This window comes from Lithobates pipiens, unplaced genomic scaffold, assembly GCF_037356315.1.
Source record: "Lithobates pipiens isolate NorthernLeopardFrog02 unplaced genomic scaffold, aLitPip1_a1.2 Scaffold_8, whole genome shotgun sequence".
Classification (NCBI taxonomy): domain Eukaryota; kingdom Metazoa; phylum Chordata; class Amphibia; order Anura; family Ranidae; genus Lithobates; species Lithobates pipiens.
The window spans coordinates 113211376-113233609 of NW_027507903.1; the positions used below are offsets into that span (position 1 = coordinate 113211376).

The 22234-nt window shown below is 43.8% G+C and overlaps 1 protein-coding gene across 4 annotated transcripts in view; it reads left to right on the plus strand.

Moving 5' to 3' along the window:
• SEMA7A (semaphorin 7A (JohnMiltonHagen blood group)) overlaps nt 1-22234 on the plus strand; it is a 72127-nt gene that overhangs the window by 17288 nt on the left and 32605 nt on the right. For all 4 annotated transcript variants that reach the window (XM_077470898.1, XM_077470899.1, XM_077470900.1 and 1 more), the window contains exons 5-10: nt 2655-2745; nt 13896-14018; nt 16608-16744; nt 17777-17940; nt 21319-21427; nt 21620-21803. In XM_077470898.1, the coding sequence (XP_077327024.1) occupies nt 2655-2745; nt 13896-14018; nt 16608-16744; nt 17777-17940; nt 21319-21427; nt 21620-21803 (808 nt within the window). The remainder of the gene's footprint in view (nt 1-2654; nt 2746-13895; nt 14019-16607; nt 16745-17776; nt 17941-21318; nt 21428-21619; nt 21804-22234) is intronic.

Genomic DNA, 22234 nt, shown 5'->3' on the forward strand with positions numbered 1-22234 from the left:
TAACAGTTCTTTCGCTTTCACTACAATCACTTCTTGTAGTTCTTCAGCCCACTGAGCTCCCAGTCTCTCGCTAGACTGGATAATTTACTACCACTGAATCCCTTGAGCTCCTCCAATATCCACGGTAGTATCTTCCTCGAGTGACACCCCCCCCCCCCCGCCTCTCTGCTGGGTCCCTAGCTTTGCACTCAAGATACTTCTCAAGCTTCACCCCACTGGCCTGCTCAGTCCCTAGCTTGACAGACAAGGCTGCTCTGCAAGCATCATCTCTGGTTTGACAGGTTCTCCGGCCGACAGATCTGTCCCTTCTGGTTGGACTGCAAGTCGCAATCCCAACCCTGCGCTGCTCTTTTACTTCTGGATAGGCCCTCAGACAGCCTAGCAACCAGATGTGTCCGGGCTAGACCCAAACTCTGGCCTAGCAGTCCGGGCAGTACAACACATGTCCACCCAGACAGCTGTCCAGGTGGCACAGAACCCCCATCACCTAACTCCACCCAAATATATAGGTTCTTCCAGCAGGCCAAGGGATTTAAGAGAACCCCTGCCCGTTGACTGGGATACCCCCATATACCTATAATCTGATCTTGCATTGCACTTCTCATATCTAATGCCACCAGGTATCCGGCCGCCTATCGGCAAATGAGAGAAGTGCAGCCATTACAGACTTAGAGTGAGCTCAATTGATCTTCAACAATTAGCCAAGGCAGCTATACCTGGCAGGTAAATTTAGGAGCAACCCTGCCTAAACACCAGGGTGCTACCTACATGTAAAACTTATGTTGGGAGTCTTGTTTCATCACTGTGTATCATCTGAGGCTGTTCACTTCACTGGGTTTATGAAGGGTTTACATCCTCTTTAATGGCAGATATCTCACCAATAAAGCTTTGAGAGAAATAGAAGGCAGTTGATTGTATCTGCTAAAAACTGAAATGTAAATTTTGGATGAACTGACCTTGAGGAAAAATCGGTTCACTAATTGAAATCATTCCAATTGTTGATCAATTATCTTTCTGTAAATCTTGCTATGAGAGCTGGACACCTTACACTTCCAGGAGTGTCACACGCTTAGTTGTGTAGAAACCTCTCTCTTGCCTTCTCCCTGGCCGTGATGTCAGTATGCTCTCAGAGCAACTCCCTGCACAGGTTCACTGAACTACTTTGGCAGCTGAGACAGATTGTGTGAGCATCTGCTTTGATTTCCTTAGCGTACTTTCACACTGGGGTGGTGAGGGCATCGGCGGTAAAGCGCCGCTAGTTTTAGCGGCACTTTACTGTTGTGTTTGCTGTGCTTTACTGTCGTTTTAGCGGGGCTTTTCAGCCACTAGCGGGGCTCTTTCAACTCCCACTAGTAACTGAAGAAGGGGTTAATAGCGTCCATGTAGCGCCACTGCCAAAGCATTTTTCAGGTGCTTTGGCAGCGCTGCCCATGCATTCCAATGGGCAGGGGCGGTATATACACCATCATTCCCTCCCCTCATACCACGATTCTAGGTGTAATCCTGAACTCTGACCTATCCTTTCAGCCCCAAGTCCAATCCCTATCCAAATCTTGCAGGCTTCACCTCAGTAACATCTCCAAAATACGCCCCTTTCTAACCACTGAAACCATTAAGCAACTTATTCACTCCCTGTTTATCTCTCGTCTTGACTATTGTAACTTCCTCCTCATTGGCCTACCTTTCAGCAAGCTATCCCCTCTTCAGTCTATCATGAATGCTGCTGCAAGGCTCATCCATCTTACCAACCTATCAATGTCCACCACCCCTTTCTGCTAATCCCTCCACTGGCTTCCCATTACCCAATGAATAAAATTCAAAACACTAACAATAACATACAAAGCCATTTACAACGCTGCCCCGAGCTACATCACCAATCTGATCTCCAAATAGCACCCAAACGGTCCTCTCTGCTCCTCCCATGACCTCCTGCTCTCTAGCTCCCTTGTCTCCTCCTCCCATGATAGTCTCCAGAACTCACTACCCCAATCTGTCCGATTATCTGCTACTCTAGCCACTTTTAGGTGATCCCTGAAAACTCATCTCTTCGGGGAAGCCTATCCTGCCTTCAGCTAACCACCAAATCTTCTACTTCCCTCTTCAGTTCATCGCTCACAGTTACTACTTTTTGTTTCACCAGCCCCTCCCTATTAGATTGTAAGCTCGCAGGAATAGGGCCCTCCTAACCCTCTTGTATTAAATTGCACTGTTGCTGTATTTTCTCCCTTTATATTGTAAAGCACTGTGCAAACTGTTGGTGCTATATAAATCCTAAATAATAATAATAACCATGCTGGCCCAATGTAAGTTTTAAAAAAAAAAAGGGTAATTCCCGGTTTCCGTATAGCATGGAGTAATTTCAATAAACTTAGTGTTTCTTTAATGTTCAAAATGTGTCTGAAATCTTTTTGATTTAGTGATGATTTGGGACTAAATGGGTTACTTGGCTATTTTGAAGGAATCCAGTCAAAAATGGGTTTATGAAAGAATCTAAATAGTTTATAACTCATCTTTACCCTCATCTGCAGTTATACTTATGATCCCATCTATAAAGCAGCGGTCTGACTTTACCAGGATCACACCACTGTTTATAAAATAAATATTTCTAACTAGTCTTTTCTCTGTAGACATTTATACACTGATCTTTATTTCAGAATGGTGAAAAATTTGAAAAAATTAGATCAAGTTGGGCTGAACAATTATCCCCCCGCTACCCAGGATTCAATTATAATATTTTAAAAACAGGTGAATAAATAGTGTTCATTGTTCTATCTTGAGTCTTGCTTTGATAGAAGGAAACTATAGTATTTCAGGGGGCATACATTTGGAGTTAATATTTTAAAATATACTTACATACAGACACACATATATATATAAACTATAACAAAGCTATAGTTTCCTTTCTATGCTTTTCCTTTTTAGCAACTTGTATACCTTATTTTTGCCTATGATTAAAGCTCTATAGCGTCGTTATAATTAACTTGTCTTGCTAAATCTTGCAATTTCCTATTTTTTTCTTTAGCCCTACCTACCTAGAACATACAACACAAGATATCTGTTGTATTGTATTCTGGTAACGTTGCAGCCTGGGGTGCAGTCACAGTGGCAGACTTTTTTTTAAAGGGAGCCTAAAACCATTTGAATAAAACATGACAATTGTCAACATTCTGGCAGTATTATTGTCCGTATCAACCTCTGTCACTGTCACTTGGCGGACAGCTTGGTTTGGAGGTAAATGTGGAAAAAAATAAAACTAAAAGCATGTGAAATAATAATATTAATAAAAAAATGTATACTGTATATACAGTATATATTTATATATTTTAATATTGTATATTGCATATGTTATTGAATATGGTTATCAGGATACAATATTGGTGGTCTTTAAGCTATCTAGATGCAGCCAATTGTATAGTTTACAGCAAAATGCATTATAATTGCTATAAGTAGCCTTTTTTAACCTCTACCAAGTACTTTGGGTGAGTTTGCCATGTTAGTACAATACATTAATGCAAAGACAGCAGTTAAGAATTGTTGTCTTTGCAGAACTGGCACATTTTTGTGTATGTAAATTAGGAATTTAATAGATTCAGCAACCTACTCTTGGATCATTTCCTATTTCTTTTACTAAGCATTCCCGTGCTGTACACAATCAATATCCATTCACTAGAGGTTTAAAGAAGAACTGCAGTCTAAGCAAGGATGTTGCTAATGCCCTGTACACACGGTCGGAATCGTGTTGTAGGAAAATCCGATCATATGTGGGCTCCAGTGGACTTTTTCCATCGGAATTTCTGACACACAAAGTTTGAGTGCAAGATCTAAAATTTTCTGACAACAAAATCCAATCGTTTAAATTCCAATCGTGTGTAGACAATTTCGACGGACAAAGTGCCACGCATACTCAGAATAAATGAAGAGACCACAGCTATTGGCTACTGACCCGTTTATAGTCCCGGCATATGTGTTGTACGTCACCTTGATAGGAAACGATTGGATTTTCCGACAACTTTGTCCGACCGTGTGTATGCAAGACAAGTTTAGCACAAAATCCGTCGGAAAAAATCTGATGGATTTTGTTGTCAGAATGTCTGACCGTGTGTATGGGGCATAACAGTCTCTAACAGCAGAGCTGATTACAGATTTCAAATTAAGCTGATAACAATATTGTCAATCTTGGATGCCTGCTGCGTATTTCCTAAACCAAAGGATTAAAATCTGATCAGAGTGAAAATTGGAAGTCAGTTAAAATTATAATATATTTCTACCTATGCCCAACATTGACATCCAAGAGGAATGGACATGCACAACCCCTGTTTGGTTTTCATTGGCCCACATGTACAGGACAAAAGGAGGATGCAGTTTCCATAATCACTGACATGCTTATTCAATTAGGGGTTCATTTTCTTTTTTTTTTTTTTTTTTTTTTTTTTTTTTTTTTTTAATTAATGTTTATTAAAGAAGAGAAGCGTGTACAGAGCATAACGATCAATATAGAAACCAATAGCAAGATCTACAACATTATAACGTTAGTTACATGGGCACATAAATATACACCCACCTCTTCTATCATAAAAGAGGAAATATAGTAGACAGAATTAGAAGGGGAGTAAAGGAAAGGGAAAATAAACAGAAAGAGAGAGAGAAAGAGAAAGAAGGGAGGGGGGGGGGGGGATGTGGGGGGGGGGCGGGGAGGGGAGGAGGGGGGGGGGAGGGGGCAGACCACCGTCAGACAACCTATTGCAAAATAACAGTAGATGTAGTAAAAACAAGCGTCATGTTCACTTCACTCTGGTTGAGACATTATGGCTGCATAACTCGAGGAATATTTGAAGGCAACCCAACAGGCCCAGATCTTTGTTGACAACTCAGATTTACCCCGGAGGGAAAGGGTCATATCCTCCATGTAATATGTGGTATCCACATTGAGCAACCAACGCCGGAGGGTGGGGATCGTCTTCAGCTTCCAAAACTGAGGAATGAGGGTTTTAGCAGCGTTTAAGAGATGTGGTGTAATCGACCTCTTGTAGGAGCCTGTCGGCCTTCCCGTGCAATGGAACAGGACATACCACGGGTCATTAGGTACCTCCCACCCCTGGATTTCTTTAATTGTGTATATGATCGCCAGCCAGAATGGGCGGATCCTCGGGCAGTACCACCAAATATGGGCATGAGTGGCTACCTCCCCGTACTCCCGCCAACAGAGTGGGGAGGACTGGGGAGAGAACCTATGTAAGACAACCGGTGTGTAGTGCCATCTGGTCAAAAGTTTATACGCCATTTCTGATGTCTTAGAGGATCCAGAGGAGGCATGAGCCAGTGTTAGGATTTGTGACTGCTGGGACGGAGACAGCGCCATTTGTAGTTCCCTTTCCCAGTACCGTAGGAAGGAGGGGGTACCCGTAGAGGTGAGGGACAGCAAGGCCTGATAGAAGTACGAAACTGGCCGCTCAATCGGGTCAGGTTCAGCAAATGCGGTTTCCACAGGTGTAAGCTCCGCCAGGGTGCGCAGGGGTTTTGGGAGCATGCGAACAAAGTTCAACAGTTGATGATGTTTCCAGCGATCCATGTAGGAAATGGAGGAGTCACCCATGATGGAAGCAAGAGGTAGCACCCCGGATGGGCCGGTGAACTGATGGAGATAGGTGTTAGTGCCCAGCCGCCACGGGTGAATCTGAGGGTCCATGTTACCCGGTGGGAAAAAGTTGTGACCCACCAAGGGCATCAGGGGGGAGTTATACAGCCAGCCATACCTCTTACAGATAGAGTCCCATACCATCAAGGAGGAGTGTGTAAGTGGGGACGTGGTAGGCAAAAGGGTTCGGAACTTCCTCGGTATCCACATCAGCGTGGAAGGTTCAGCTCCACAAAGGTCTGTTTCCACATTTACCCAGAGTTTCGTGCCCTTGCAATACTTCAAGTCAGAGAGTCTGGTCAGCACAACGGCCCTATAGTAGAGTTTGAAATCTGGTACAGCTAAACCCCCGCTACACTTAGGGCGGATGAGGAGTGTTCTATTCAGCCTGGGCCTTCTCCTATTCCATATGTACCGGTATACCATAGATGTCAAAATTGTAAAAAACCCCACCGGTATCCCAAACGGGACCATCTGCAACATGAAGAGCACCCTGGGCAGCAAGTTCATCTTAACCAGGCCTATTCTTCCCAGCCAAGAATGTCGTAGCTGGGACCACTTTTGGATATCGGACCTAAGAGTGTTGAGCAAAGGCAGAAAGTTAGCGCGGAAAAGGGACGATAATGAGGGCGTTAGGTAAATGCCCAAATATTTCATGGAGCTCAGCTGCCAGTTAAAGGGATAGTTCTTTTTCAGGTGGGATACTTGTTTGGCGGGTACAGAGATGTTTAACATTTCCGATTTGGACATATTGATTTTAAAGTTTGACACCGCGCCGTAGGCCGAAAACTCGGACATAAGATTTGGAAGGGTGATCAGAGGCTGTTGCACGTAGAACAAAATATCGTCCGCGTAAGCCGCGTATTTGTGTTCCGTCGTACCTATGGTAACACCACGTATATTCGGATTTTGTCTAACAAGGGATAAAAATGGTTCTAGGGATATCGCGAATAAAATCGGCGAGAGCGGGCACCCCTGACGAGTGCCGTTGTATAGGGTGAAGGGGTCACTAAGGGTTCCGTTAATCCGTATCTGAGCTGTGGGGCAGTGGTACAACGCCGCTATTTGGGAGCGCAGAGTGGGACCTATGCCCAGGTGCGCCAGCGTAGCCATAAGGAAGTCCCAGTCCACCCTGTCAAACGCCTTCTCAGCATCCGTGGAGAGTAACAGGGTGGGCTGGGCAGTCCGCCGCACATATGCCATCAAGGAGAGTGTGCGTAGAGAATTATCCCGCGCTTCCCTCCCGGGGATGAATCCTGTCTGATCCCGTGAAATCCATTGTGGCACCAGGGGGAGCAGCCTATTCGCTATGGCTTTAGCATAAATCTTCGCATCTATATTCAAGAGCGAGATAGGGCGGTAGCTCGCGCAGTCACTAGGGTCCTTGCCCTCCTTGGGTAATACCGTGATATGTGCATGAGTGGTCTCCGGGCGAAGGTCCCCGCCGTCCGAGGTCACGTTAGCATATCTGGTCAAGTACGGCATCAGTATGTCAGCGTACGCTCTATAATACGATACCGTGAGGCCGTCTGGACCCGGTGCCTTACCGCGCGCCATAGCTTTCATGGCGCCCAGAAGCTCCGCAGTCGTCAACTCCCCCTCCAAGGAAGCCAAAACCTCCCCGGAGAGTTTCGGGAGTGCGGCACGGGCCAGATAGTCCCCAATAAGGCGTCCCTGAGCCTCTCTATCATGGTCCCCCTGGTGCACCCGATACAGGCGCTGGTAAAAGTCCCGGAATGTCTTGGCTATACGGGGTGTCTCGAACACCAAGTCTCCCGAGGGGGTCTTAACTTTGGCAATAAACGCTGCATTCTTCCGCTGTCGCACCGAATTAGCCAGCAGTCTACTGGGCCTATCGCCCCACTCATAAAAACGGTGAGCTACCAACCGCGCGCGACGTTTGTGGTCTAAATGAAGGAGAGACTTCAAGGTCTCCCGTTTTTCCGTTAAGGCGTGGAAAAGGGCCGGAGTCTGGTTCAACTTATGTCGGCGTTCTAAGTCAGTAATGTCCCGCAACAAGTTGGCCTGTTGAGTTAAGCGCTCCCTCTTTTTCCTAGAACCCAATTCTATGAACTTTCCCCTAATATACACCTTGTGGGCCTCCCAGAGCACTCCCGGTGAAACTTCAGGACTGACATTAGTCTTAAAATAAAACTCCAAACTATCACCCATCACCTTTTTATCCGCCTCTTCGGCTATAAGGTCCTCGTTCAATTTCCAGTTAGTGGCCTTCAGGGGTATGGACGCCACGCTAATGGTTAAGGAAATCGGAGCATGGTCCGAAATGGGGGATGAGTCAATGCTTGACTTCACTATGAGCGGAAGGTGTTGGTGGTCAATGAAGCATAAATCTATTCTAGAGTAGGTTTGGTGCACCGGGGAAAAGTAGGTAAAGTCCCTTTCCCGCGGGTGAGCAATTCTCCTGACATCCATCAATTGTAGGTCATGGAGTCGAGAACGTATATACCTTATTCCCCTGCCGGAAAGCGAGGAACCACCCCTAGAGGTGTCCAGAGTAGGTTCCAAGGGAACATTAAAATCGCCCGCTAGGAGAATGCATCCACGTGCAAAGTTCCGCAGGGAGCTAAGTGTGGAAGCCAAGAAACGCACCTGGTTTTTGTTAGGGGAGTATAAGGTGGCCAAAGTACACTGCATGCTGCCCAAGGTGCCCCGCAGAAACAGAAAACGTCCCGCAGGATCACACAACATTTCCTCAAACGTGAACGCGGTTCCCCTACGAAGCCCGATGGCCACACCCTTGGCTTTAGAGATGTCCGAGAGGCTGTAGTACCACGTAGGGTACTGTGGTGAGTGTAACCTAACTCGAGTCGTCTGCGTGAGGTGGGTCTCCTGGAGGAAGACCACGTCCCCCCGCAAACGGTCCAGTTCCCTATATAAATTGTGTCTCTTCCCTGGGGCGTAAAGGCCCCGTACATTAAAAGATACAATGTTCACAGTAGCCATGGGGTCTCAGGAGGAGGAACCGCGATCACCACAACATTATCAATACAATACCAAGGCGGTCTGCCGCCAAAGAGGGGGGAGGGGAACAGAGGAGGTGGAGGCAGTAGACAGAAAAGGTGAAAGAGAAGAGGAAAGGAGAGAGAAAGGCAACAAGAAAATGCAAGGCCCCACCTTAGTGGGAAAAACAAATTGAACCAAAAAAGGTGCTGTCGAGAAACAGCCATTAGTGCACGCATTACTATGCCGTGCAAGAGCGGGCTGCGTGACCGCCACAGGGCCCCCACGCCCGCCACCCCAACGGGGGAACGGACGCCGAGGCCCCGCGCCGGGCAGCCCCCGCTCAAAAAGGGGGAGGCGGGACGCAGGCAGCCGGGCGCAAACCACACCATAAAGGTCCAAGGCAGCGCCCCGCGGTCCGGTGCCGACACCTAGGCAGAAAAATCTATGAATAACATCATCCAAAACCTAAAGCGCCTGTACAGAACAATATTGGTATGAAGCTAAGGCGGTAGGGTACCCAATGGGGGGGGGGGGGGGGAGAGGGGAACCATGAGTCAGATACGCTCCAAAGGCACAGCGAGGAAGATGAAGAAATGTCACGCCAATAAAAAGAAAAAGGGCAAAAGAGCAGCGATGTTCATATCCAGACTGAGGGCCCCTTAGGGGTGCTCAGCCCTGGCCTGCAAAAACACGTTGTCGCCAGAGGCGGTCAGCTTCCTCGCACAAACTTAGTAAAAGGAACCCCCCCAGTCACATTCAGGCGGTATGCCCCACAGATGCAAGTAGACGTCCTGAACAGGTAACCAAGCTGAACAAGTTGGCGGGCAGGATGCCCTTTCAAGGGCGGTAATCAGGTGCAGAAGTACGGCGGGCACGGCTCACTCTCTGCCAGCCCTGGTCGGTCCCAGCGGGCAGGGGCGGGATGCCTTCTTGCCATCCAGGTAGTTCTGGGATAGGAACGGACATATCCGTGCAGAATTTGGACAGCTCCTCCGGAAATCGAAGTATTGCGGTTTTGCCATCTCTAGATGCGATCAAGGCCGCAGGGAAGCCCCACCTATATTTAATGGACGCCGCCCGGAGCAGTTCCGTGAGGGGCCTTAGGGCCCTGCGTCGATCCAAGGTTTCTTTAGCGAGATCCGGGAAAAAGGATAGCATCGCCCCATAGGGGTTCATTTTCTTAAAACAAAGTGTAGCCAGAGACTGTATATCATACTCCCATTAAAACCCAGGTATGTGTTCAGGAAAAACATCCTTAAATAAATGATATACTGTATAGTAGCTCAAGTCAGTCATTATTTTAGAGTTTTGTCGTTTTCTGCACCGTAGAATTCAGACTGGGAGAGGGAGAGCCAGCTGGTTATACATTACATAGATAACTGGCTGATAGTTGAACAGAGCATTGCATTTTAGCCTGGAACTCCGCTTTAAAGTATAACTAAAGGCAAACCTTTTTCTTTAGTTTTGGATAGAGTGGAGAAGGATTAGACCAACTGTCAGTTTTTATTGCTGTCTTAGTCCCCATTAAGAAGATTTACTATCTCTCTTTCTCCTGCTTACCATTATCATTAAAGTGAAAGAAACAGGAAACCCTGAATCTTGGGTTGACCCCAGAAAAGTAACGCAGGGGAAATCTTCCAGTGGGAAAAACAAGGTCTGGTGACCTGGGGTCCCTAAGGAATTCCCTTAATTTGAAGGGATTTCCTCTGACATCCTGTTTGGCTATGGGGCGGGAAGTAAAGGTAAATCTCCGCAATGGGACTCAGATTAAAAAAAATCTGACAGGGGTAACAACCCTCCCTTACTCTATAAAAAAAAAAGTTTTGCCTATAGTTCTACTTTAAGGCAGAAGTCATCAACTCTTTTCCTTAATAGCAAAATGAGACACATCAACATTTTTCCTTTATATCAATGGGAAAGCTCACATGGGGAATGGTAAGGGGTTCACCAGCAGGTCATGCATGAAAGATGAATCAAAAAGCTCCCATTGTGCTAAAATGTATAAAATATGTTAAAAGTGAAAAAATGGCAACTACTCACAGAGACAGTTAAAAACGAGCATATATGCAGTGTGTATCCATCCTGGGAATCCAGCTGACAGCCTCATGGAATTGGTGGGTGTGGTGATATCACGAGCATGGGCTCCACCCAACTCGTTTTGTGAAAGTTCACGGCAATGACGCCCACCACTACTTTAGTTAGCGTGGCAATTTTGTGTTGTATATGTTGTCTGCAATCTCATCTGGATTGTTGTTGCCAGCTTCTTATGGTTCTGGTTTACCAGCGCAATAACTTAAAATTTAGAATTTAGCTGTCTTCCTTCATTAAAAGTAAAAAGCAAGGGTCTCCAAACTTACTATCCTTCAAATTTTAGGGGGGCTAGGCAGGGCTAGTGCAAGGATTTTTGACACCCTAAGTGAAAGCTCATTTTGCTGCTCCCCTGGCTCCACCCCTGACTCCACCCCTTTTTCCCTGTCCATGTATACCCCGCCTTTTTAATGAAGTGCCCATTAAATGCAGCCCACCAAGGCCCATCAATTGCAGCCTCACCAGCAGCCATCAATGCAGCTTACCAGCGCCCTTCAAATGCAGCCTCTCCAGCGCCCATCAAATGTAGCCTCTCCAATGCCCATCAATTGCAGCCTCACCAGCATCCATCAAATGCAGCCTCACCAGCACTCATCATTGCAGTCTCACCAGCACCCATCAATGCAGCTTTCCAGCACCCTTCAGATGTAGCCTCTCCAATGCCCATCAAATGCAGCCTCACCAGCGCCCATCAAATGTAGCCACACCAGTGTCCTTTAAATGAAGCCTACCAGTGCCCATCAATGCAGCCTACTAGTGTCCATCAATGAATGTTTGCTATCTTCCTTTCATTCGGGAGTCGGGACACAGACACAGTCCCCCCTGCCGCTGCACCTCTGACACTATGTGCGAATGAAGTGATGCCTGCCTGCTGATGCTGAGGCTTAGTTACTTTCTGCAGAGTGCAGAGAGTAGAAACACCAGTGGCTGGGCGCCCTAGGCAGGTACTTTGCCTAGTGGTAGCACCGGCCCTGGGGCCAGACTCTGGCCATTAAGAGTACAAAATGTCCCAGCATCAGTGGGAGTAAACAATCCCCTGTCATTGGTGTCAATGGAGGGGAATTGTGCTCCACTGTTGGTTTCACTGGGAGGAATTGTGCCCCATTATTGGTGACACTGTGTCCCATTGTTGGTGTCATTGGGAAGAATTGTGCGCCATCATTGGTGTCATTGGGCCTTATTGTTGTTGTCATTGGGAGAAATTGTGCCCCATCGTTGGTGTGATTGTGAGGAATTGTGCCCATCATTGGTATCAGTGAATAAAATAGCACCCCAAGGGCTAGATAAAAGCAAGCAAAAGGCTGCAGCTTGGGGACCTCCAGTTTAAAGTATAAGATAACCCTGTTGTATTAAAAACAGGCAGTGTGCTGTGGACAGGGTAGAAGCTACAGTGAGTGAAATTATATTTTGGTTTGTATCTTAATGATCCAAAATCCATTGCTGCAGTCCTGCAGTCTAGACTTATCACCTTATTGCCCTTAAGTGCAGTAAACCATAGTAACCATCTAGAACTCACTCTGCTGATATCACACCATTACAAGGTGAATTATGGGTTATTGCAGCAAAGAATTAGCACCTAGGAAGAACTCCTAAATGAGTAGGTTTGTAAGATTTTTTTTTTTAGATGCTATTCAGATTATGTTATCAGTTTAAGTATACATTCAGGTATAACACTAAAGTGGTTGTAAACCCTTACAAACCACTTTGACCTACAGGTAAGCCTAGCTTAAGGCTTACCTGTAGGTCCAAGAAATATCTCCTAAACCTACATGGTTTAGTAGGTATTTACAAAAAGAAAGGCACCGCTGTCTACGGCACATGCGCCGTAGACAGCGGCGTGCAGGCGCACTGAGCAAGCCGCTGCTAACGGCGATATGCCATTAGTGGCGGCTCCCATGCACATGCGCGGGAGTGACATCATCGCTGCTCCGGCCGCTACAGGGGAAAGCAGTGACATCGCTGGCTCCTGTGTCAGGTAAGTGACACATAATGGGCTACTGCAATGCATGGTAGCCCATTATGCTTTACCTTTGCAGGGAGACAAAGAGGAAGTTAACCCATCAGGGTTTACTTCCTCTTTAAGACCCCTTTCACACCACACCGCCCATTGCGTCGGCGGTAAAACGCCGCTATTTTTAGCTGCGTTTTACCACCGGATTTGCGACGCATTTCGGCCGCTAGCGGGGTGCTTTTACCCCCCGCTAGCGGCCGAGAAAGGGTTAAATTCGCAATAGTGGCATTTTGCCGGCGGTATTACAGCGCTGCCCCATTGATTTCAATGGGGAGCAGCGATGGAGGAGCAAGAAACACACCGCTCCTTCACCGCTCCAAAGAAGCTGCTGGCAGGACTTTTTTTTTGACGTCCTGCCAGCGCACCGCTGTAGTGTGAAAGCCCTCGGGGCTTTCACACTACACACAATGGTGCAGCTTCTTTAGGGCGGATTGCAGGCGCTATTTCTAACGCTATAGCGCCTGCAAAACGCCCTGGTGTGAAATGGGTGTAAGAGATCTTTACTTTGCAGAGAGCCTTGGAGCGGTGTACATTCTACTTCCCTGTTCCACCAAATCCAGTTACTATGTGATGCACAAGTATCATAAAGTATACAAAAAACGTTTTCTGTTCCTTGGCTAGCCGAATCCTCCTTCACTTGTATCTCACATGCTCCCCCCTCCCAGGCACTGCAGCTAACACTGAGAAGATTTCAGCAACAGAGGCAGTGCTGTCATCCCAGAAAGCAGTGGGCAGGACGACGTGTGGCCAGCTATAGGCTTATGAATGAGAAGTGACAATGCCGATAGGCACAATCCTGCAGCATTCTTTCATCCCACTGTAGTGCACACAGGCACAGCCTACATGAGAATGCCAAAGGTGCCCATAAACTCAGGAGCAGTGCAGCATAGTTGCTATACCATCATAGGAAATTGCATTAGGTGGACTTCCCTGGCAGGCTCAACTGGTAATGAGCAATTCTTCAGGGGAACTAAGAGAAAACTGCAAGTGAGGATGCACTAATAGCTGATGCAGCACATATTTCTTTTGTAATGTCCGGCCAAAGTTTTATTTAACTTCTGATTCAGTGTCATTGTATGTATTATAGCCCTTCTGCTTCATAGTTCTGTCTTTTCCCCCTGCTATGCTTTACTGTGCCCTGTCTGTGCCTTTATCTCGCTCTTGTTTCCCATTTCACTGTATCGTTATCTCCCATAGGAAATGAAATATACTCTACAATTCCCAAACAATCCAACAACCCGGCAAACACAATGAAAGCCACATTCCGTAGGCTTCTTGGCAAAGAATCTTTGCGCTTCACAGGCGGGAATCTCTTAAAGAGTAAGTGTGCATTCGGATACCACCTTGAAGAGGATATGACTGAGCAACTACGTTTTCTAGAGAGAGATACATTTGATGTTATTCATTAAGGGAAAAATGGATGAATGACTGCACACTCCGAAAGGAGGCCAACATCTTTATTGTAGTGATCAACAAATAAAAGCATATGCAACACAGCGAGCACCAGGAGATAAAAATGGAAATGGAAATGCCTTTCACGCAGATAATAGCGCTTAATCATAACACCAATTATTATTAACCATTATTCATTAACCTCCCTGGCGGTACGATTATTTCGGATTTTAGGTGCTAAAAGCGGTACCATTATTTTGCATGAAAATTTGGCGTTTTATATTGTAGTCCTGCAATTCTTAGGAATAACTCTCTTAAATCTGTCCAAACCAGAGTCTAGCAGACATCCCGGGTATGATAAAGTTTGAAAAATTAAATCATAAATTATAATATAATAAATAATTATAAATAATTGTACCAAATAATAATATAACAATAATAAAAATTATTCAATAATGTAATCAAATCAAAAACACTGAAATTTGCTCAGTTGCAGAATTGTCACTGTCATTACTTTTCAGTATTTGATGACGGATCTCCCCACAAATCGCTATCGCTTAATTCTGCGAGTGATTCTAATTTATTATCGCTGTTTTCTAGCTGATCTAAAATCATTTTTGATGTACAGTGACAGTTTGGTTGCTATGGGCAATCTCCAGTTTCCAGGCATAAAGAACAGTTTTTATTATATAAAACTGCATGCAGGACACTGGGCAGACCACTAGGGACAACAGGGATGTGAAATATTTACATACAGCAATGTAATCTGTAAGATTACATTATACTGTATGTTTACTGTTTGTTTCACTTTTTGAATTTGGTGCCGATCTCCGTGCCCGTGCGTCGCAACGCTCGCAGGGCACGGAGATCGGCGATGTGATGCATCGAGCGAGACACGGCTCGCTCGTACAGCGGGGAGACAACGCTGGATCCGAGGGAGAAGGTAAGTAAACCTCCTCCTGGATCCAGCGATGCAGTCCCGAGTCTGACTCGGGGATACCGCTTTTGGTATAAAAAATCCACCCCGAGTCAGACTCGGGAATACCGTCAGGGGGGTTAAATGGACAGAAATATACAAACACATATAATGCAAGGTAATATACCTAAATGGCTGATTGACAGCCTCAGCTCTGTTCCTATTTGCTGCGTTGGAGAAGGGTGTGTCCATTCCCTCCAATCACCTCTCAGAGCTCTCATGACCATTGTAAATTCAGCTCTCCACCCCCTACTTTTCCGACCTAACATGTAAAGTGTAAATCCTTTACTTTGAATAGATGTATCCATAGATAAACAGGTACAACTTATGTAGGAGGATTTGTTTAATCTCTGTGTATCACTTGAGGCCAGTCAATTGACTGGGTATATGTGAAAGATTACAACCACTTCAAAGAAGATTGAAGCCACTGGATCAGCATTCAAACATAGGCAATTAGCACGACAAATCGTTAATGAGTTAATGATTTTAATAGATGGGTGCAATATTTTGGAAAGAGACTTAAAGCCAGCTCCACAAAAACTTATCCTGTCGTCTTACAACACAGAATAGAGTGTTGGCCCTGTAACAAATTCCTAAAATTCTGCTGTATATGTGATCCTATTAATACTTTTACCAGGCTAACGCTTATATAAAGAAACAATTAGCAGCATGAATACATTTAAAGATAATTCATTAACTGGACTGAAATATAGCAGCATGAAATTAGCAGCATGAATACATTTAAAGATAATGACAATATGTATATATTTTTAAAAATGCACTGTAAATGAAGCGGTTGTTGAACCCAAAATCAAAAATACTATTTTGAAGGTTACCAATCATTAGATGTGGTGGCTGCATTTGTTTTCTTTTCTTTGTCTTTTTCTTCTGTTTTAATTCGAGGGTCTGGCCAGTAACACGTCTCCTGTATTAGTGAGAAACAACTCTGGGGAAATAAGCATAACAGGCAAAGCAACTTTTTCAGTCTGGGAGGGAAGTGTAGTGTTAAATGTATTTAGTTTCGCTACACTAACAAATTGAACCCAAACTCCAGTTAACGCATTATATACAGTTACAGCAAATTGTTTTTTTTCCCTTTGGGATAAAGATTTTGCACGAATAAATAAAAGCTGGTCATTGTATTCACCCCTGCCACTGTAAAGTGTTTTTTTTTTTTTTTATCATCCATGTAAACTGATACATTTTGCTGGAGAGCTTTTGCTTTGAAAAACAGACTTGCTGGCTGGATTACCAGATGAAAATATAAAAAAGTTTAAAAAGGGAAACTAATGGAGCCATCACATCCAAGAATTGATAAGCTGCAACATAATAAATGTTTGTTCTTGGGTTTAATACTGCTTTAAGAAGGGGAAATATTTTTGATGGTCATTGTGAGTACAGATAATAACCCTGAATGAGGCAGATGAGACAAATCCAACAGCTATGCAGTAAGACCAGAAAAATAGCAAGACCAATAGTAATTTATTATGAACTCTGTATATCTAGTTTGATAATATAATGCTGTATTCCCTCTGTATTAGATCCTCTATTTGTGAAATCACTAGTAGTGGCAGGAGAACAGGAAATGGAAAATAGGATTTTTCTCTTCTTCATGGATGATAACAGTGAACGTAGAACCATTGACAAGAGAGTGCCTATGATTGCTCGGATGTGTAAGGTGAGCGGATCTCTTACAAGAAGGATGGTTGGGGAATGACAGTACCGGGGATTGGGGGGGGGGGGGTACTAAGTATTATAATTCTGTATAGCAGGGGTCTCCAAACTGTGGCCTGGGGGCTGTATGAAGCCCTTTGCTTGCCTTTATCCAGCCCTTGGTGAACTACCCCTTCGACTGACACCAATTACGGGGCATTGTTTTCTTCCACTGATGCCGAAGTATATTTTTTGCTCCCATTGGCCAAAGACCAGCCCCCCTAAAGCCTGAAGGACAGTAAACTGGCCTTTTGATCAAAAAGTTTGGAGAGCCCTGCTGTTTAGAACTAATATCTATTGTAATATAGAACTTGGCGAGGAAATACTAGGACCATTATCGAAACATCACTTCATACTTATAGTATTTACCTACATCATATGCAATCTATATTAGTCACAATCAATAGAGTCACTTTGCCCTTGGACAATATCTTTGAAAAGATTAGAACATTTCAAATTAGGTAAGTATTCCCAAGACATTTATTAAATTGAACTTGGCATCAGTAGTTCCTTTATTTTCAAGCTACTTCATCCAATCTTATTTTAACAATACCTAAATCAATTCTCTTTTTGGATGTCTTGCATTGCTTCAGACATCTTGCTGCTTCCCTGAATAGAAAGGATGACTATGTACATTTTCACAAATCGACAAGTTATTATTGTAGCTCGTAAAAGACTGAGCTCCATATCTGACCACATCGCTTTATTGTGTAAACCGATGACCCTGATTTTTTGCTACAGAATAGAAAATGGAGGTAATCAGCTCAAACTATTTTCCATTTTAACTCATCAACCATAGTACAATGCGATCCAAAGCAGAAACATACGGACGCACTTCCGCTTTCTTCCTTGGTTTTTAGACGTCATACATATTGTATTTCTGCTTTATTTAGCTGAGATTTACATTTTATCCATATTACATACATACATGTGAACTCTTTGTCCCCTTATTCATGTACACTAATTACAGTTATTGTCTGTTTTTATTGTTTCCCAGGAGGAGAAGGGATCCGAGAAACCAGATGACCGTAATATGTTTAGCACTGCTCTAAAATCACGTTTAATATGTGGAAATTCAGAGGGGCAGTATTATAACTTCTTGCAGGATATCTACTTTTTACAATCGCAGGATCTGTTTTATGGGCTCTTCACTAATCCATGGTGAGATCCAAAATCAAAAATTGTCATTTGTCCATTAGGAGAGGAGAAGCTCATAGCATCTATGAATATTACAGAGTCTTTTCGAGAGCCTATTATTTTGCTACTTGTAACAATTTGCAACATCAAACAGATAAAGTGTAAAAAGTGATGAGTATATACAAATGTTTACTGGTAGCAAAATATATACTCTACATTAATAAGGAGATGAGAAGACAAAGGCCTAGCCTCATGCACTTGTAATTACTTTACTTATTGGCATATAACACACACTTTTTCACCCTGAAAATCGTGTGCAAATAGCGTGTGCGTGTTTTATGCCGATACTTCAATTTTAGCTGCCTCGGAGGGGACAGGAAAGGGGGCGGGACGAGCGCCATCAGATTACACACAATGAGAATCTCCTGTTTACTTAGTGGCCTCTGTAATAGGAAATCTAGTGTCCTGGGCCGCCATTGGACCACTGTTCTGTCTATCATAGGAGATTCTGACTGTATGTAATCTATTGCCGCTCATCCCGCCCCCCTCCCTGTCCCCTCTAGTTTACAGATGGGAATCGATCAGGTTGCACTGATGGCAATGGTGAGGCTGCTGCACTGATGGCAATGGTGAGGCTGCTGCACTGATGGCAATGGTGAGGCTGCATTGATGGCACTTGCGAGGCTGCAGATGGGCATTCATCAAGCTGCATTGATGGCAATGGTGAAGCTGCAGATGGGCATTGACCCTTATATTGTTTCAAAGTTGCTTATTTAACATTTAAGTTTTTTTACAGAAACTTCCCTCTTAAAAAGATGGGGTGTATTATACACTGATAAATACAGTATTTATTACAGATAATTAATTAGAGGCATCAATTAACACAGCACTTTACATATACATTGTACATTCACATCAGTCCCTGCAGTCAAGGAGCTTACAATCTAATGCCTAGTTTCCACTGAGTGGATCGGTTTGGGTTGGTTCGGTACAGTGCGTTATTTTGAGTGTTTCCATTATGAAAGTGGCTCATACAACCGAACCATACCGCACCATTCATGGTCCTGCTTCAGATGTGGGTCCATAGAAAATGGTACGGTACGGTTAGGGCAGAGCTACTGTCATCACACAATACATTCCACTGATTGGCGGACAAAAAAAAAACGTCAATGCTCACGTCAAAGGTATTTTATTTATGGCCCCTGGCGGTCTGACTTGCAGTGGAAACGCTCACCTGAATAGGCCGGACCATTTTAACTCTTCCAAACTGCACCGACCCGAACCGGCCCGTACCATTCCACTCAGTGGAAACGAGGCATTAGGTCCCTATTTCACATGTATACATACACATAGTAGGACCAATTTAGACAGGAGACAATTACCTACCAGCATGTCTTGGGAGTGCAGGAGAGAACCCACACAGGCACAGGGAGAACATGCGAACTCCATGCCATGGTTGCGATTAAAACCAACAAGTCTAGTGCTGCTAGAGAGAGGTACTCACCACTTAGCCACTGTGCTGCACTTGTAATTGTAATTATTTTTAATGATGCATTTACATTAAATGCAATATACAGTAAAACTGAAAAAGGTACAACTCAACAATATTGTACAGTTTATAAGCACAGTACAGTATAAGCTTACACTACAGCATCTCTTCATAATCTCCTGGGGAGTTTTGGGTCATATTTTAGGAGAGGAAGTCCTTTTATCAAGTTTTTTTGATGACCTCTAGCTTATGCACTTGTAATCATATGGAATAAGGAGTAGAGAGCAAAGGGGGTATATTTAGGGTAATAGTACCTAACTTGTCAGATAGGAGAGAAGATATCATTGCCTAAACAATCAACGCTTAAAGGCCGACTCTGAGAAACTTTAAAATTATCCCTTGCAGTGAGGCTGCATGCGTCAGCACTGCTAGGGTTATCTGTTCATTTAGGTCTAGAGGACAATAAAAAGAAGATTTACTTACCTGATACTATCTTCCTCTACACTGCTAAACCAGTCCCTGCAGTGTCTTCTCCCCCATGCTCCAGTGGTCTGAGGTCCTAATGTAATCAAAACCAATGCACATAGATTAATCAAAACCAATGCACATAGATTAATCAAAACCAATGCACATAGACCTGCCATTGGAGATGATGGCGCTGCGGTACACTCCACCGCCAGAGCGTGGGGGATCCCAGCCTGCCGTGGGAGCAGAGGTAAGTAAAAGTGCTTTGCTGTGCCAGAACAAAATGAGCAGGTGAACTTTGCAGTGTAGGTGCTGTCCTATTGCAAGGTATAACTTTAATGTTTCCCAGAGTTGGCGTTTAAACAGTTACAGTTGTCAGAATAATTGAGTTTTTAGAGGATAAAAGTGTTGGATTGGAAAGAGGCAAACAATATGAGAAAGGAAATTTCTGTGAAGGGGAGAGTCACGTAAGAACTCCTGAAGGCTAAAGTGTGAAGAGGTACTGTAACTAGTGCAGAGGAAGGGAGAATGGCAGCCAGGCTAGACAGAGCTTTTTAGGTTAGACTTCACATTCAAAACAAGCTGCAGTTACAATCTGCAGTGGGTGTCAATGTTAAGGCTCGATTCACAAGAACACGCAACGTTTTTCTGTTCATTTTACATGCGATTCAGCATGGTCTAATTTCAGCCTATGCACTAATTTTGGAAGCGCACTGGAAATGGATCACATGGCACACTTATACAATGTGATCTGGTGTAGTCAAATGCACTGCATTTGCGACCTGCATTTGGGGTGTTGTTAATGTGCAGGAAACGCACACAGATAGCAGGTTTCATTCTAGTGTGAACCTAGCCTAAATCTTGGCCATGCTACTCCTTTTAAGGAATATGCAGAAAGGAGAAACGCTTGTTGATGATCAGAAAATTTGAATTGGAGTACATTGCATATGTCCTCCCCCTTCCCCCTTTTCCCCTTTACTAGGCTTTAATATGGAAGGATTTCTGATGTCTGTTATTATTTGGTATGGGAGTGGCATCGTACACTGGTGCTGAGAATTGTAGTGCTGAATGTTTATTATGTTCAATGTTTGTATGTATTTTTTTCTATGTTTAAACAACCTTTAATAAAAAGAATTTACAAAAATAAAGGGAATTGGCAATAAATTGGAGTGATGACACACAGTTTCCGTCCATCAGCCACAATTTCAGATCTGATTCAGGTCTGATTATGGGAATGATTGCCTGGCTGCCAGAAGAGAGAAGAAACAAAGAGAGAGAGTGAGTGAGAGGGATTGATACAAAACTAAAGCCGGTCATTGACGTCTGAGTACAGTGGGTTGTGGAAGCAAGATTGGATTATCTCAGGAAATAACTTGGGTTGCTGGAATGTTTCCATTTTCCCATTTTCAATGTTATTATCTCTGTTAATATTCATTATTTCTACTTAGGAATCACAGTGCTGTCTGCTCCTATAAGATTGAAGACATTGAGTTGGTTTTCCACACTTCAGACTTGTTTGAGTCTACAAAAAAAGATCTAAAGATTCGTCCAGGACAGGTAATCCCTAGCTTATTTCTTCACCATAGAAATGTAATTTATTGTATTTGCTTGAAACATTATTGTAGCTTTTCATAACACTTTGACTACTAACTCCATAGCTAATTCTATATATATAATAAATCCTGTTTTATTATCAATGCATACATGTGACTGTTCATAATAATATCCTATTTTACTTTTCCGTTTCAGTGCCGCTCAGAACTTACTCCGCCGGAAACAGCAGAAGAAGTAAAGAACCATCCTGAACTGGTTGACTGGATTTGGCCTTCAAGGAATCAGACTGTTTTCCAGACTTCAGATTACTACAGAAAACTTGTGGTTGATGAGATAACAGTTAATAAAACAATCTCCAGGGTCATTATAGTAGCAACAGGTAATCTAAAAAAATATTTGACCCAAACCAAACATTGCTTTGGTTTGAGTGCTTGCCATTTTTTTCTTTAAATGAAAAAAGTAATTATTTATTTATAGTATCAAAAAGCATGACATGATAGTTAAAACAACATGAGCTCCAGTAGGAAATAAAAACTAAACCGAAAGTACACTTGCAGACAAAGAATTTTTCATAGCAACATTAGTAATAAAAATGTTGACAATTTATAAAAATGATTCTGACGTGTTTCAACCCAGAATGCAAGGGTCTTCTTCAGAGATTTAGTCTGCCAATCATGTATATTTCACCGGAAGAGTACTTCCTACATAGAGATCCTTTAAAAACATTTTCTCTCCTCGGGTAGCACCAAGACACTCCACATCCGCATGGACCAGACTGGGATAATAATCAGGAAATATGACTTACGAGAA